This window comes from Toxorhynchites rutilus, chromosome 3 (assembly GCF_029784135.1).
Source record: "Toxorhynchites rutilus septentrionalis strain SRP chromosome 3, ASM2978413v1, whole genome shotgun sequence".
NCBI classification, from domain to species: domain Eukaryota; kingdom Metazoa; phylum Arthropoda; class Insecta; order Diptera; family Culicidae; genus Toxorhynchites; species Toxorhynchites rutilus.
Window position 1 is genome coordinate 323,071,653 of NC_073746.1, and position 17,155 is coordinate 323,088,807.

General features: G+C 40.2%; 2 protein-coding genes across 2 annotated transcripts; both read right to left on the bottom strand.

Annotated features, from left to right (window-relative positions):
• Positions 1-11,789: 11,789 nt before the first annotated feature.
• LOC129774517 (uncharacterized) lies at positions 11,790-12,476 on the bottom strand. Its single transcript, XM_055778267.1, has one exon. It carries the CDS (start codon positions 12,474-12,476, stop codon positions 11,790-11,792), a length of 687 nt encoding a protein of 228 aa, XP_055634242.1.
• Positions 12,477-12,716: 240 nt separating this feature from the next.
• Positions 12,717-14,391, bottom strand: LOC129774518 (uncharacterized). Its single transcript, XM_055778268.1, has 2 exons — positions 13,239-14,391; positions 12,717-13,030 (listed from the first exon to the last, which is right to left on the bottom strand). Exons 1-2 carry the CDS (start codon positions 14,389-14,391, stop codon positions 12,717-12,719), a joined length of 1,467 nt encoding a protein of 488 aa, XP_055634243.1.
• Between the last annotated feature and the right edge of the window lie 2,764 nt (positions 14,392-17,155).

Consider the following 17,155-nt stretch of genomic DNA (forward strand, 5'->3'; position numbering starts at 1 on the left):
GCAGTGTCGTTCCCGTTCCCGATCCTTGGAGCGAATGCATGGGATAACTGAAAACGTCTCCGATTAGTTTATCTCATTCGAAATTATTCTGTTCCGGCATCGCGGGACGTGGTACTTCAACATTTCGCTGAAGTAAACAAAACCTGTTCAGTATGAAATCGATAAAAAAAACCACATAAAAACTTACTTGCACTGAAAAAGCGGTATATTATCGTGTTTACCGTCGGCACGACTTGCGATTTTGTCTCTTTTCAGGATTTTTGGAACTTTTAAAATCGAGAAATATTGAAAAAACTTCAGTCCTTCGAACTAATTGAGGATTTGTTATTACTAACTTCGTTGTGTGTGTAACACATGCGCTCTCCGTGACACAGGAGATATCCCTTACCTTCTATTCTACGTACTTTGGGTACGGTCGAAATTTGCCATTTGGGTTTCAAACCGGTCCGGCAAAAAACCAGGGGTTAGACATGAATTGAATATAGGCTACCCAATCAAAATCAATATAGCGTCATTTGTTTACCAACATATCATTGGCGAGGATTGAAATCGTTGAAATCACGGAGATAGTATGCTTTATTTCTAACTGCATGAGCGATTTTCATATTTCGGTTCCACATGGAGGTGTTTACATTTAACATGGAGTTTAAAGCTAGCCACTATTCGATTATATAACCGGATCGAATTGTAAACAACAGTGATTGACAGAACCAAAATGTCAGTGAACCGCAGCAATATTGGTACACTGGCAATATGAGGAATTTGACGTTTTAGTCATACCCCTGCAAAAAACCGGATAATGTGGAATCGGCCTTACGCTTACATTATTTAGAAAAGACGTATGAGGAATGGCAAGACGAAAGGTTTGGATATGTTTATGTTATTTCTTGCCTTGATATGGTTACATTTGATTTCGTCGAAGATATTTGAAGCAGTATAATAAATAAACAGTTGTCGTTGAAAATAGTAACCTAGCAACCTTTATGCATATGCTTCCGCCAGCTGGCTCGGCTAATGTGATATGATTCATTCAGGGAATGCTTTGAAAACAATGTTAGCGTTCAAAATCATAAAAGCCCAACTGACAATTTAGCAGAAACTGAAATTTCAGTATTATTGAGGTATTCTAAACATAATTTCAATTCAATTTATCTTCTCGTTCGTCGACCAAAAACGTAAATGAACAAAGTCAGAGTCACATTATCTTTTGTTCTTTTAACGGAGAAACCTTCAACAGTGGATGGGAAAAAAGGTTGCAAGTTTTTTCATGTAATATTCACTTGAAAAATAAATTTAATTGACTCCTTATGAACTAGATTGAGACGAAAAGTTTTCCGCTTGTGTCTTAGTTTTAGACGAATGAAGTGTTCAACACCCTAATTATGAAAAAAGTAATTACAATTGCTGACAAGAGAAAAACTTCCATGAAGCTCTAAAATCCAAACGTAGTAGACATTAGAATACTCTTTCTGATATAAGAAGAAATCAAAGAAAAAAATAAACATTTTAGTTTGTGACATGTTCTGTTTTTTTTATAATGCGAAAAATATATTTTGGAAATATGTAATTAGTTTCTATATATCCTCTTTCAAATTTATTCGCTGACACACTCAACGTTGTAACATTTGTGTAACTGACTGGTATGCCTGATATGTGAACTTCCAATCTTCCAGGCTACTAATACAATCAAAGTTTAACACAACCAAAACTCGTGAATCTTCCCACCTTCTATTCTTCATCTCGCATGCCGGCGACACTGTAGTCAATGTTTAGTGTTGCTTGGATACGATCTATGTAAATAAATTCAAACATACGGGATACGTCCGAACGGCAATTCTGACATTACGTTTTACCTTCCACTTCACTTTCCTTGGTCATGCCCAAAGTACGTAGAATAAGAAGGTAGTCTACTCCCTGCTTTGTTCAAGTAGTGGTAGGCAAAGAAAAAAAGCAAAAAATAGTTATTAACCATAGATCGAATCCATATAAATTCAAACATTTTTTAATTTTTTAAATTATAACACAAGAACTGTCTCGAAATATGTTTCGAAATAATGGAATAGTGGTATACTTAATTATTTTAAAATTGAAAACAGTTGAAATTATCGCACCTGTACTATAGAAATAATGCAAAACCGATAAACAAATGTGTGGAGAGGTTATATCGAAGCAGTGTCGTTCTCGTTCCCGATCCAAGGAGCGAATGCATGGGATAACTGAAAACATCTCCGATTAGTTTATCTCATTCGAAATTATTGTGTTCCGGCATCGCGGAATGTGGTATTTCAACAGTTTGCTGAAGTAAACAAAAACTATTCAGTATGAAATCGATAGAAATTCACATAAAACGTTACTTGCAGTGAAAAACAAGTACACTATCGTGTTTACCGTCGACTCGACCGGCGATTTTGCCACTTTTTATGATGTTTAGAACTTTTAAAATCGAGAAATATTGAAAAAAACTTCAGAACTTCGAACAAATTGAGGATTTTTTATTACTAATTTCGTTGTGTGTGTAATACATGCGCTCTCCGTGTGTATACACAGGAAATATCCCTTACCTTCTATTCTATGTACTTTGGGTCATGCCGGTTTGATCTTCCGCAATACTTTCTAATGTCTAGGGAACGCAATGTGCAAAGTGCATTTGTATTGTTGAACGAAGCATTTGTGTCGCCACTGATTGCACTGAATATGAGTTTGTACACTGAGAGAAATAATTAATTAATAAAATGAATTTTTTGGTTAATGCTATCAATCTATAGCCCAAACAGAACCATGAGGAGACTGCGAGAGCATCGGTTGGTGATAGACGTACGCGTTCACGCTCCTCGTTTATTTTTAAATAACGGTCGCAGATAGTGTTTTTTTGCTCCGGAAAGTTTGTGAATCTGTAACGAGCCAGTTCTTCTGGCGTAGTGAATTCAATTCGGATTCGGAATTCAACAGAATTCATGAATTCCATTCATTTGGTTAAACCGAGAACAATTTTCACCGAGCCCCATTTATGCTAGCAGTAGATGTAGTTGTAACAGCACAGATCGTTTTGCCGTTGTTTATTTTTTCGTTTGCTTTACCGCTACCTTGTGTGTGTGCTTCGCTTAAATCAACCAAAACAACACAAACGCGAAGTTTGTACATGGTGGTGTCTTTCTATGCCGCTTTGGTCTCTACACTGAGAGAAATAATTAGTAAATATAACGAATTTTTTGGTAAATACTACCAATCTATAGTCATTTTCGACCGTACTAATAAACACATATGTCAAGCAGAACCATGATTCGGAAGCCCAATATCGGCTACATTTTCTCGCCGAAAATGCACGTATCAGAATTATATCCTTATTATACCTCCGTATTGCCCTATGGGAACAATGTAAATGGTTAATACGCGCTTTTCTCACCAATATTCAGATTTGACAATATCCAAGCTTACTAATGTTATCGAGTAAAATATACTAATCTCTGGTAGGGATGCGGGTTTGTTGACAATATGTACAAAAAATTTGTACATTCTACTAATTTTTCATTACCAAATGTATTTAGTAGTTTTCGACCGAGGATTTTTCTAAGGGTATGATCACAAACAGTTAGCGGCTCGGAGCAAGGTGTTTTGTACTAGAGCTTGCATCCAAGCATTGATGAGAAGAAAATATACCCTCGGGAAATAATTTGTTGAGGTCGTTTTCAATTAGTTAATTAAAATTATTGTAGTTTATTGTGTAAAATAATATATCTTTCTGTGTAATGCTTGCATTTACTTTATTGTTGTATTTCTATTTGTATTTTATTGTAGTTTTCACTGAAAAGTGATTATTATAAACATGATTGTAGAGTAGTATTTTTTGACGTAGGACTACGTCTTTCATTTCTATACCGGGGTGTAAAATCAAAGTTTCGAAAACGAAAGCGTTACGCCGGAGACCGAGATTTTGAGCGTTAATAGCTCCTAAACAACTGAACGAAATTGTATGATAGACACTTCATTCGAAAGATAAAATGTCTACGCGTTCTCTAGTTGTTACTTATTGATCCAAAAACTTGTTTCAATAGTCTTAAAATTGCTTTCAAAACAGGCTATTGAAATCACCAATCGGTATAAAAGCGAGCGCCGCTCGGAAATCCACTCAGTTCTAATTGAACAGCGATTGGAGCATGTTGTCGCTGTTGTGGTGAAGCTCTTCGTTTATCATGAAAGCGCGGATGAACGGTGTCACCAAGAGCCTGTTTGTGCACCTTAGGCCAGAAGGGAATCCATCAGGAGGAGAGTGATGCCACAAACGGTTCCCCGGGAAGATCTCGAAGCAGCCGCTACACACACACACACACACACACACACACACACATACACGCGCGGAATTCTTTCCGTTTGGATGCCATTCAGCATCGAGAAAGATCCGGAAAATAATCTGCCAGTTCCTCTGGGAATTTAAAATTACATTCATGTGAAAGAGTTTATTTTAATGTTTTCTATCCATGTAACACTGTGACCAAATATGTTTCAATCAAGTGCTATTAACAGGTGGTTATCGAATTAGTATTAACCACTGGTGGGCTTCCAGTATCGAGAAAGTTCCGGAAAGATCTAATCATTGCTGGGAAATAATCAGCCAGTTCCTCTGGGAATTGAAAAATACATTCATGTGAAAGGAAGGAAGGTATTGTATTATAGAGACTTTAAACTTTTGCAGTTCATTCGTCTCTAGCCTTGAGAAAGGCCCTTTGAAAACTCTACTCTACTCTACTCCAGCGCTACCACCTCCGCCCTCTTGCCTTGAGAAAGGCACTCGATCCCTCTATGTGAAAGAGTTTAATTGAATGTTTTCTATCCATGTAACACTGTGACCAAATATGTTTCAAGCAAGTGCTATTAACAGATGGTTATCGAATTAGCATTAACCACAGGTGGGCTTCCAGTATCGAGGAAAATGTGGAAATATCTAATCGTTACTGAAAATAATCTGCCAGTTCCTCTGGGAATTTAAAATTACATTCATGTGAAAGAGTTTATTTTAATGTTTTCTATCCATAAAATATCCATATAATACATTTGGGTTTGTGATTTGTCAATCAAGTACAGTTAGCAGTTTAGCTTCTGAAGATTATTCTTCAGAACAAGGTTTTTCGTATCCTATATTGGATGCATAAAACCTTGTGCCTCCAACGTAACGCTCTCGTTTTCGAAGTCTCCCAAATATTCATTTATTCATTCATTCAGAATGGATTTAGATTCAACTTCAAACAAATCTCGCGTAACTTTTGAAAAGGTCCAATGTAACATTTTCGCCAACTCGAGAAAAACGTAGTTGAAGACCCGAACATTATTTCGCGAATTGTCTTAAAAGCTATCAATCTTTATCGCTGTTTTCACCACTAGCTGTCAAGAATAACTCCGTAAAACCAATCGTAACTATTGTTCCGTGATTTGAGATTAAGGTTGAAGTCTCGGAGCGAAAAATGTTACATTGGACGTTTTGACTGCCCGCGTTTCCACATTGGACATATTACGTTGCACTATAAAAATTTGAAACTAACTAATAAACAACAATCCAAATATCAGCATTTCGTTCTAAAGACTGATTATTATTGTTATCACTCGTTGAATTGCACTGAAATCGATAACAACACCTGTAAGAAACAAATTCCGAAGTACGACTGCGAGTTGTATTGACTGCTTTGTTACTTCGGGCGTTTCGGCCGTCGGAGGAAAGTGGCGTCCGAAGTAACAGCCGGGTGCTTAAAATTCGAATCTGTACATTGGATATTTTTTGTATCGGCGATAAAAAGATGAAGAAGATAGATACGTGAACGATTGTTTTCGTAATACATTCAATGATAGAAAACTAATAGCGTGCATCCATTAACTCGATTTGTTTACATTTGTTACATAGGACCTTTTCAAAAGTTACGCGAGAAATGATCTCTAAATCAACGATAGTCCTACGTCACCCTTGCGGTTATACCATAGATATAACCCACTTCCTGTTTTTTTGTTTCAAAACGATAATGAATTAAACTTGTCATTGGTTATTTTACTATAATGTTAAAACAATTTTTATGACGTGATGGATTTTTTTTTGTATATGTGCGACTTTTATTATTGTTCCAGACTTCGGTGTATTGTGGATGTTGATATCCAGTAACCAGTTTAGATAATGTCATGTGTCCGTTTGAGGCCATACATGTGAGATTATGTGATGTAACTTTTCATTTAAAAATAATTTCAATGGTATCCCTGCTGGAGACTGAGTAAAGTTGTTGTCATTGTATTATATGTATTATCTATTGTATGTTTATGATATTAATTAGGCAATTTTCGAAAGTGGACCCGACTTTTCGAACGTGTTCAGTTTCAATTAGGAAGGCTAAGTTCCTGTTTTTCCCCTTTTTTATTTCTATCGCATACATCAATCAGCTTGTGGCATTACTTGGTGAACCCAAAGGGGTGTGCGTTACATATTTTGCTTCTCCTTTGTCGTGTGTATGTGCGCGTGAGTATGATGTTTACTGGTATTCAGGAATGCCAGATGGTTTTTGTTTTCAATCAAATGTCTCCAGGAGGTATTTTGTAGTTCTAGAGTTCTAGTAGAGTTCTTTTGAGTTTTTGACGTAGGACTACGTCTTACATTAAGGGTGCCAAAGCAGAGAACAGGTCACGTTTTTATAAAATAAAGTTAACATTAATAGCTATTTTTGCTGCAAACGGATTTTAACGATTTGCATACCAATCGAATCAGAAATTTCCTAAGATTTGTTCGATATGCTATACATTACAATCTAATAGTCTGTATATGGTTTAAATTGATGAAAATTGGAAACATTCCCATTTCCCCATACATTTGTTCTGTCTATTTGTGTGCTTTCCCGAACAGAGCTGTCAATAACGAGCAACTTATGCAGCCGCTAGAATAGAAACAACGAAGGGGGTGTCGAAAAGAGAATGTTTGAGAAGTAAACTCCGCGATGTTTCATTTTTCTCGCTGCAACTGTGTGCATCTGTCAGACGCGTGTTTGATGCTTGTTGAATGCCGATGTACGGAAGATGCCTCTCATTAAATACTCAGTGCAATGCGTGCATTGATATAAAGAACAAATTGCGACATATAACTAATTAGTGTATTGTTCTCGCAAAGGTAAGCAAGAATTGTTGCTTCTCGGAATGATTCTACAAAACCACGCAAGCAATTAAACCTTTTCATGGTCCCCGGAACTTTTTACTAAAGAGTTATTTATGAAATTTCGACGTATTCGCAAATAATATCTGAAATGATAAACCAACAAATTTTAAAAAAAAAGATTGCATAGTCCTACGTCCTAAGCGGTCGTGTCTCGGATACAACCTCTCCAATTTTTTTTCTTCGTGTGTGTTCATGTATGCACTGAGAGAAATAATTAGTAAATATAACGAATTTTTTGGTAAATACTACCAATCTATAGTCATTTTCAAACGTACTAATAAACACATATGTCAAGCAGAACAATGATTCGGAAGCCCAATATCGGCTACATTTTCTCGCCGAAAATGCACGTATCAGAATTATATCCTTATTATACCTCCGTATTGCCTTATAGGAACAATGAAAATGGTTAATACGCGCTTTTCTCACCAATTTTCAGATATGAGAATATCCAAGCTTACTAATGTTATCGAGTAAAATATACTAATCTCTGGTAGGGATGCGGGTTTGTTGACAATATGTACAAAAAATTTGTACATTCTACTAATTTTGCATTACCAAATGTATTTAGTAGTTTTCGACCGAGGATTTTTCTAAGGGTGTACTGTGTATAGCGAGGTGCGTTTTTTCGTTTTTTATAGACATATGTTCCGGGTGACCTTCTCAGGTTGCCCATGTTGTTTTCAACCCCCTTTTGTTCAAGTGTGTGGAAAATTTAAATAATCGCAATGCGAAATATGTTGCCGGTTCGTTTTATTATACAGGTAAATTCCCGGTGACCTTCTCAGGTTGCCCATGGATATTTTCCGCCGTTGAGTGTTCGAATGTGTGGAAATAGTCGAGTGATTGAAAACCGCGTTCAAATATCTCATAGAATCCCATCACTTACCGCAGTGAATTCTGATTTTTACCTTTCTCACTAACAACTATCCCTCCCATGATAAACGCTAGGGAACCACGCTATGGAGGCAACCCTTCTGGCCTTCGGGCGGCGAATATCATAATAACATTCCTTCCCTTCCCCTGGTGACTGTAAGGACGTGGCTCATATTCATCGTAAAATCGATCCACTTTACTCTCATGTAGTGATAGGAAAAAAAATAAAATGGTCACATTTCTGCCTCATGTTTAAAATACAAACAAAAAATCTCCAATTAGGAAGCAAAATTGAGTGTACAGTTCAAGTTTTTCTCAAAAAGAAAATTGAAATCAGTTTAGAGATGTTAACAGATAACCAAAAGTTGATGGGTCTGGGCCTAGGAGCACAGACGGGATCTTGCCATAGGACTGTGTGTAGTAATTGCATTTGGAATGAGTTTTTTCATTGTTCAAAATCTGTATTTTTTTCTTTTTTGGCACATCAAATGGAATCCTGAAAAAATGCGTGAGTATACCCTATTCGATCTTTTAAATCAGCAGCCAGTTGAATTCATTAATTGGGTTTTTACGTAACCTAACAGTGATCCCGTGGACGAGTGGTTAGCGTCCCACATTATCATGCCGGGGGCTCGGGTGATCACGCGTATCCTAGTATCAAGGCGTGTTATCCGGCATAGAAATCTCAATTAAGTGCAACTAATAAAACTGGCGCAAGTAATACCTACGTTGAATAGTGCCACTGGGAACGTTAGTGCCATCCAAGAAGGAGAAGACGTAAACAAACTACATTCTCGATATAATGAAATCCTGGACCACAATTCCATAAAATATTAGAAGCAAGACCTACAAGATAAAACGTGAATTGAGCACGAATTGATTGGATAACAACCTTCAATCTAATAAGAACTTCAATCTAATAAAAACTTTATCAACGTTTAACCTTTTGAGCCAGGCTCATGTCAAATCTTTGGGACTATAGAGGGGAATTATCCAATATTATCTTCAAGATCATTCCTAGTTCATCCGTCCGTTGAGTCTGACAATTGATGAATGCATATTATCGGCAAATCGAGAATAATTCATAATACGCATCTCATCACATTGTTATGTAGTTCTATGTCAAAATCAATCCCCTAGTATTTGGTATGGTCCTCCTTTGGCGTCCAGCATTTCCTGCAGGCCCCGAGGCAAAATTTCTGGTCACTGTAGACGGAAGTGCCCACCAGATCTCCGTAATCAGTTTCATCCGTCAGTTTGCTTTGGGTCATTATTCTTTTGAAAGTAGCAATCACGATGAAGGCTCAATTTTTGAACGGGAGACTGCAAGCTACGTTTTAGGAAGATCAATTAAGTCATCTTGTTCATCGCAGAATCGATAAACTCTATGGTTCCAATGTATCATACATCAACTGACTACCGCCCCGTGTTTTACTGTAGGAACTAAATTCTGAACCGGGAGAACTGATTCTGGTTTCCTCCACACCGTCTGTATTCCATCCGATTCAAGTAGATTGGTTTCCGGCTCTTCCGTATAAAAGACCGTGTTCCAGAACTACTTAGGTCTGTTTACATATGCCCTAGCAAACTGTAGTTTTTTTTTCATACCCATCTTTGAGAAGAAATACTTTTCACGACCAACATGACCTCTCAGATTATTCCTGTATGCTGCTCTCGGGACAGTGTCTGTGCCGACAGGCCTTCCAATGGTGCCGGCTACCTCGATAGTAAATTTAGATGCTTGTATTTGCACTTCACTTCGGGGGGTGTTGTCGCCATGTCGCTGGTATAGTACCGGTTATTGCCGGGAGTTGGGACTTTTACTCTCGTCGTCCAGCACGAACGACGTCCCGCTATAATTATTCGTCATCCACCGGCACTGAGATTCCACGGTCGCTATCTGCTTGTCCGTGTACTCTGGGGACCTAGTCTTCTTCAGAAAGACGATGCCCTCCTGCTTGAGGGTTCTGTGGATGTAGGAATGGGAGCAGCGAAACTTTCGGCCGGCGTCACGCAAACTCGTACCGTCTATGTTGTCGAACAACTTTTTCAGAGATTCCTTTTGACATAGAACTTTGTCTTTGATTTCTATATAGGGGGGTCACTCTACGAAAAGTGTAACGATTCATTAGGAGTTATCAAACGCATATTACTCAAAATCGTTATTGCGACATATGTTGTGTTATATACCATTAGACAGGAAATTCATCCAGCATTTTTTTTCTTGAGACACGAACAGAAAATATAGTAAAAAAGTTATTTATGATTAAAGTTACAATTTTATGATTAAAATGGGTATGTTTATTCGATTGAACTAACCTTTTGCTTTCCTCCCAGACGCCTCAAGCAATCTTTTTGCCTACATTCGGGCGTTAGTTCTCAGTTCGATGCGTATTATGAATTATCCTCCATTTGCCGGTAATAGGCATATATCAGTTGTTGTATTGTATGTTATCCAATCAATTCGTGCTACGTCTATCTACTATCTACGTCTTTCAGGAATGGTGCCAAATCAGAAAACAGGTCACGTTTTTATGAAATAAAGTTAACTTTAATATATATTTTCACTGTGAACGAATTCTCATGATTTGCATACCAATCGAATTGGAAATTCTCTAAGATTTGTTTGATGTGCTATACATTACAATTCGCTAATCTAAAAACGGTTTAAATTCATTAAAACTGGAAGAACCTACTTTTTTCCCATACATTTATTCTGCCGATTTGTGTGCTAACCCTACCCGTATTTCAAACGATAATAACTCGAACATTTCTTGACAGATCGGGAAAATGTTTGCATCAATTGATAGGAAATATTTCTACGCGTCTATCACAATTAATAAAATGTTATTTTTCATGAGATGAAAAATTGAATAACTGTAAAATTTCAAGCGTTATCTAAACGCTCTAGCTGCTAAGTTTTGATTTTGAATCGATGTAGCTGTGGAAATCCGTTTTGAAAATATACATGCAAGTCGGGGGTATTTTTGTTCCCACTTAGCTGTGTTTCCCTAACACGGACTTCAAAATCAATGTGCCTGGGGGTATCTTCTTCATCATAACATGTAAGTCGAGGGTATTTTTGTTCCCACTGAGCTATGTTTCCCTAACACGGACTTCAAAATTAATGTGGCTGGAGAAATCCGCTTTGCAAATACATGCAAGTCGAGGGTATTTTTGGGTGTTGAGTACTTTTGTACTCGCTTGTCTTTGAGCAGACCGGAATACGTTACCCTAAAACGTACTTTTAAACTGAGAAGCCTGGGAAAATCGTCATTTCAGATACTTTAGGTAAATGAAATTTCGCGGTTCAAGAACTACGTAAACATGAGATGTGCAATAATTTCAGAGGGAAATGTAAAATACAATGATCGTTTGACAATTCTTCCGTTCACATATTTTGGTAGTCCGAGGCATCATATCTAACGTAAAAGGACGTTCATCAAATTTATTTGTAACGAAGAACATAATTCATTACAAAAATTTCGATGCATTTCAAAATAATATTCGAAGTGGTAAACAAGTGAATTGCATAGGATAACTGCGTAGTTCTACGTCGAAGATATGCGGTCGTGTCCTAGATACAACCCCATACAATTTTTTTTATCTATAATGTATTTCTGCAGTAATAGATTTATTTGACTTAGGCTTATATTTATGCAGATCTTAACAATTCAGACTTGCATTTAAAAATAATAAATGATGGCTCCTTGTATTCTTCTGATGATGATGATAATCAGTTGAGAGCCGTGGTGGCTCGTGCTGTCTCAATTATTCGTCTCCAATCTACTCGGTCCTGGGCCACTCGTCGCCAATTCCGTAAGCGTCCCGTTACTCGCAAGTCGGCTTCCATCTGGTCGAGCCACCTGGCACGTTGAGCCCCTCTATTTCTGGTGCCGGCGGGGTCATTGAAGAGAACGGATTTCACTGCACTGTCGTCCGGCATCCTCGCGACATGTCCGGCCCACCGTAACCTTCCGACTTTCGCCAGGTGTACAATGGGAATCTCTCCAAGTAGTGCCTGTAGCTCGTGGTTTATACGTCTGCGCCACTCTCCGCTTTCCGTTTGTACTCCACCAAAAATTGTCCGCAGCACTTTCCGATCAAAGACGGCCAGAGCGCGTATGTCCTCCGTGAGCAGCGTCACAATCTCGAGTCCATAAAGGACCACTGGTCTTATTAAGGTTTTGTACACCGTTAGCTTTGTGCGACGCCGTATTCTCCTTGACCGAAGCGTTTTGCGGAGCGCAAAGTATGCACGATTTCCAGCTTGAATGCGTCGTTGGATCTCTTTCGTGGTATTGTTGTCGGCGGTGATCAGAGAACCCATGTACACGAATTCATCAACCACTTCCAGTTCATCGCCGTCCACTGTCACTGGCCGTGGGAGGCTCACTGTTTTCTCCTTTGAGCCTCTTCCCATCATTTATTTGGTTTTTGACGCATTAATTAGTAGTCCCATCCTCCTGGCCTCCGCTTTTAGTTCTGGCGTAGTTTGCCTCAGCCGTCGCAAAGTTTCTTGTTATTGAGTCAATATCATTTGCGAAGCCCAGGAGTTGGATACTTTTGTTGAAAATCGTGCCCCTCGTTTCGATGCCCGCACGTCGGATTACACCCTCAAGGGCTATATTAAATAGCATACAGGATAGTCCATCCCCTTGCCTTAAACCTCTGCGTGATTCAAAAGGGCTCGATAGTGCCCCCGAAACACGAACGTATACGTATAACGTATAACTCGCTCCATGGTTGCTTTGATCAGCCGTGTCAGTTTGTCCGGAAAACCGTAGTCGTGCATGATCTGCCATAGCTGTTCTCGATCGACTGTATCATAAGCTGCCTTAAAGTCTATGAATATGTGATATGTGGTCACGTTGTACTCCCGACATTTCTGGAGGATTTGTCGGAGGGCAAAAATCTGGTCCGTAGTGGGGCGGGCCCCCATGAAGCCCGCTTGGTACTGCCCTACGAAGTCTTTGGCTATCGGGGATAGACGACGTGTTAGAATCTGGGAGAGCACCTTGTAAGCGGCGTTAGTTAGCGTTATGTCGCGGTAGTTGCCACACTCGAACCGATCGCCCTTTTTTAAGATGGGGCAAACAATACCCTCCATCCATTCTTCCGGTAATTTCTCCTTCTCCCAAATCCTGGATATTACCCAATAAAATGCCGTTGCACTTTTTTTTACCGTGTTTATAGAGTTCAACCGGAAGTCGGTCTTTTCCAGCGGCTCTTTTTGCCTTCAGCAGCCCGATTTTTCGCTGGATCTCCTGGAGGTCGGGGGCTGGGACATCATTATCGTTTGAAGGCACTCCCAGATAGGTTTCCATTGCGCCTCCATCTGTTATCTCGCTATTGAGGTGCTTATCGAAGAACTGCTGCCACCTGTCGACTACATCACGCTCGCTTGTAATCAGGTTTCCTTCTTCGTCCCTAGACATGTCAGGATTCGGTGTGTAGTTCTTACGAGATTGGTTCACCTTCTCATAGAACTTGCGCGTATCATTAGCCTGAAACAGTTGTTCTAATTCGTCACGATTCCTGTCCTCCTGCTGGCGCTTTTTTCGCCTCAGTATCGTGGTCAACTTATTCCGCGCTCGTCGATATTTGGTCAAATTCTCCCTCGTGGCAATCCTTAGATAGTTATTCCGAGCTGTTTTGCTTCTCTCCATCGCTTGCTGGCACTCCCCGTCGAAACAGTCGTTTCTTGGGCTCGTAGTTTCCTCGCCTAGTACCGCGGTTGCGGTCTCTTCGATGGCAGAGCTAATCTTACTCCAGCCGTCTTCGAGATTCGAAGCATTTAGCTCCCTAGAGGAGGGTAGTGCTTCATCCAACAGGCGCGCGTAATTCTCGGCAGCTTGCGGGTCTTTTAACTGCCGAATGTTAAACCGTGGAGGGCGGTTTTGCCGCAGGGAGCGTATGTTAGTGATGTTTGAGAAAAATCGGCCTTCGATGAGGACGTGGTCAATTTGGTATGTTGTATGTTGGTCAGATGATCTCCAAGTGGCCTTATGAATATCCTTGCGGGGGAAGAAAGTGCTTCTGATCACCTGGCCTCGGGAAGCTGCGAAGTTGATGCACCGCTGGCCATTGTCGTTCGTGTCGTTGTATAGACTGCATGGGCCTATCACCGGTCTGTACATTGCTTCCCTACCAACCTGGGCATTCATATCCCCGATAACGATCTTGATTTCCCGTGGTGAACAGCTGTCGTATGTCGCCTCCAGCTGCGCATAGAACGCTTCCTTCTCGTCGTCGGGTCTGCCTTCGTGCGGACAGTACACGTTGATGATGTGAGTACCGGCCTTGTAGAACCGGCCTTTTATCCTCAGTACACACATCCTTTCGTTGATCGCCTTCCAATTAATAACGCGATCCAACATTTTGCCCAACACTACAAAGCTCGTTGGTAGCCCCACCACTCTGGTAAAACTGGGCCTTATCACCGCGGATCTTCCACACCTTCTCACCCTTGGGACAGATTTCCTGCAAAGCCACGATACCGAACTTGTGGGGTTCTAACTGCTCGAGCAGTATTCGGTCGCCACCCACGAAATTTAGCGATCTGCAGTTCCAGGTACCAAGCTTCCATTCCATGTCCTTATTTCGTTGCCTGGGTCCATGCCGGATGTTCCGAGTCGTAATTAATTGAGTATTCGTAGTAGGTTATTTTAGGTAGGTTGCCTTACTAGGGCCACGCTACCGAGTCTCGTGATGGGGCTGCCATCTTAGCTATAGTGTTCGAGACAACACGTTTCTTGGTTTAGTCGCCCGCTTCGGGTCAGACGCTGTCGTGTGCCGCTCCTACCATGGAGAACAGACGCGCACTATATGAGAAAGCTTCACCCTCCGGAGGGGAGAAGAGGGGGCTTCCTTCCCTGTCAGCATACGACCAAGATCCCACCGGGGTTGGTTACCCGATCTTCACTATGGTTACCCATACCCCAGCCGGCACCAGAGGTAGGTAGGGATAGGAGTTACTGGACATTACTGTATTCTTCTGCATAATTGAATAAGCAGAAGAAAAGAGTAGTAATGGCTTTAATGGTATTTTTGTGTACATTTTTGAACAGAATATGGTTCCGGATTCTACCATGTTATCTCATAAAGGACACAAGTTCATACAGGAAACGGTTTTATTTCAGGGCCTTCATTTGATGTATCAAAAAAGACAAAAATACATATTTTGAACAATGAAAAAACTCAATTTAAATGGAATAACTACACATAATCACAGTCCTATGTCAAGATCCCGTCCGTGCCCCCCGGCTCAGACCCATCAACTTTTTATTTTTCGTCATGATCTTCGCCGGACGGCCACTACCGGTTTTCTGCTCGACGTTCCGGGATGCCAGGATCCGGTAAACAGTGCTCACCGGCACATTTTCGTCCCCAAAGTGGTCTACTGCAAACTTTTTTTTTTCTTGACTTTCACGCGTTTCGAAGAACAGTACAATGTGCTCGCGAAGTGCTTGTTATTTCGACGCCATATTTGATCGAACCGACAGCACCCGAGTGAAAAGAAACGAGCAACCCGTTCTAAGGAAACCCAGAGAGCAATTCTCTCGGTGAGAAAAAAATTTACGCTCTTCACTTTTTTACAGAAAGGTATTGAAATCATTCTTATTTTATATTGAACACTCGTTACTACAGGTGAGCTATATTTTTGACGTAGAACTACGTCTTTCATTAAGGGTGTCAAATCAGAAAACAGGTCACGTTTTTATGAAATAAAGTTAACGTTAATAACGATTTACATACTAAACGAATCGGAAATTCCGTAAGATTTGTTTAATATGCCATACATTATAATCCCCTTGTTAGTAAATGGTTAAAATTCATGAAAACTTTAAGTGTTTCTATTTTCCCATACATTTGTTCTGTCCATTTGAGTGTTTCCCGATCAGAGCTATCAATAACGAGCAACTTATCGACGACCAACGGAGGGGAAATCGTAGGATTTAAAGTCTCCGTGAACAAAGGAAAAGAAACCGATTATTGACCTGAATGAAGGGGAATACTTGCCTAGAGTATAAACAGTGGATCTCGCTGAGGCAAACTTTCATTCGGCATCGGACTGTTGAGTAATCCAGTTCACTTTGCTTTCGCTGCGCTTCGATCTAAGATTGGACCCCACCAGTGGTAATCCAACTTGGAAATCGTCGTTTGATTTTTCTGTTCGTTTTTCGCGTTATTCGTATCGTGTGTTCTTCTTTCCGCGTCATAAATTGGACGATTCGCGTAGTGTGCGATGAGCAAGAAGAAGAGGAAGGCAGGCTCGAGCCCTGCAAAAAAAGAACGCATTGCCAGGGGCAATAACATTTCGAGGTAAGCGTCATCTAATGATGCACGCGGTGTTGGTGCAGTGAAAAGCGCTCGCACTGAAGCGAGCCTTCGCGAATGGGACACCGCACCGAACAACAGCGAAGTAGGCGATTTCGGCGCGTCGGTCGAAAATGTAAACGCCGTTACCCAGGCAGCAACCAAAATCAAGCTCCCCCCGCTGGTGGTGAAGGTGGTCGCTCTTGACAAACTCATCAGCGAATTCGCATCGATGGGTGTTACAGCAGAGTAGAAGCTGCGTGGCATAATTCGGTCTTTTTCCAAGCAGTTAACATTGTTTATTTTCCGTCTTCATAAGGGCTTCGTTTGTGCCTTTGAGAATGCATCAATGCATTAAACTGACGTTATAGCGAAGCAGACGTTAAGGTTGTGCACCAAAAAATTATTTGAGAATACTAAGCATCTTGAATATCTTACTGGAATGTTATAAGTTATTTGGGTTCGCGTGCCAGTCGCAAAACTGCCTTCAACTAGGATTGCATTTGCGCTAATATTGATCATAATGAAGCACTGCTACTGTTTTCGAGGTTGTTATTAACAAAAAGAGTTTATTTCTCTTGTTTAGTCATCAAGAAAGTAAATATACTGGAATTTTGTATGTGATTAGATTTTGCTTGCCAGTAGCAAAACTTCCTCCACTAAGGGAGACAGCTGCGCTTATCTCGAGCATGAGAAAGTAATGCAACTCTTTTCGAGGCCAGTAATATTAATAGAAGCGTTTCTTTTGAGAATAGCGCAAAATGATGAGAAATGTTTATATTG

Bases quoted from the DNA above. Each gene is read 5' to 3' on its own strand.
- LOC129774517 (XM_055778267.1), bottom strand. From the start codon at position 12,476: ATGGGAAGAGGCTCAAAGGAGAAAACAGTGAGCCTCCCACGGCCAGTG.
- LOC129774518 (XM_055778268.1), bottom strand. From the start codon at position 14,391: ATGTGTGTACTGAGGATAAAAGGCCGGTTCTACAAGGCCGGTACTCAC. The intron at 13,031-13,238 runs GTAAAAAAAAGT...TATCCCCGATAG, and splicing joins GGTTGAACTCTATAAACACG to CCAAAGACTTCGTAGGGCAG.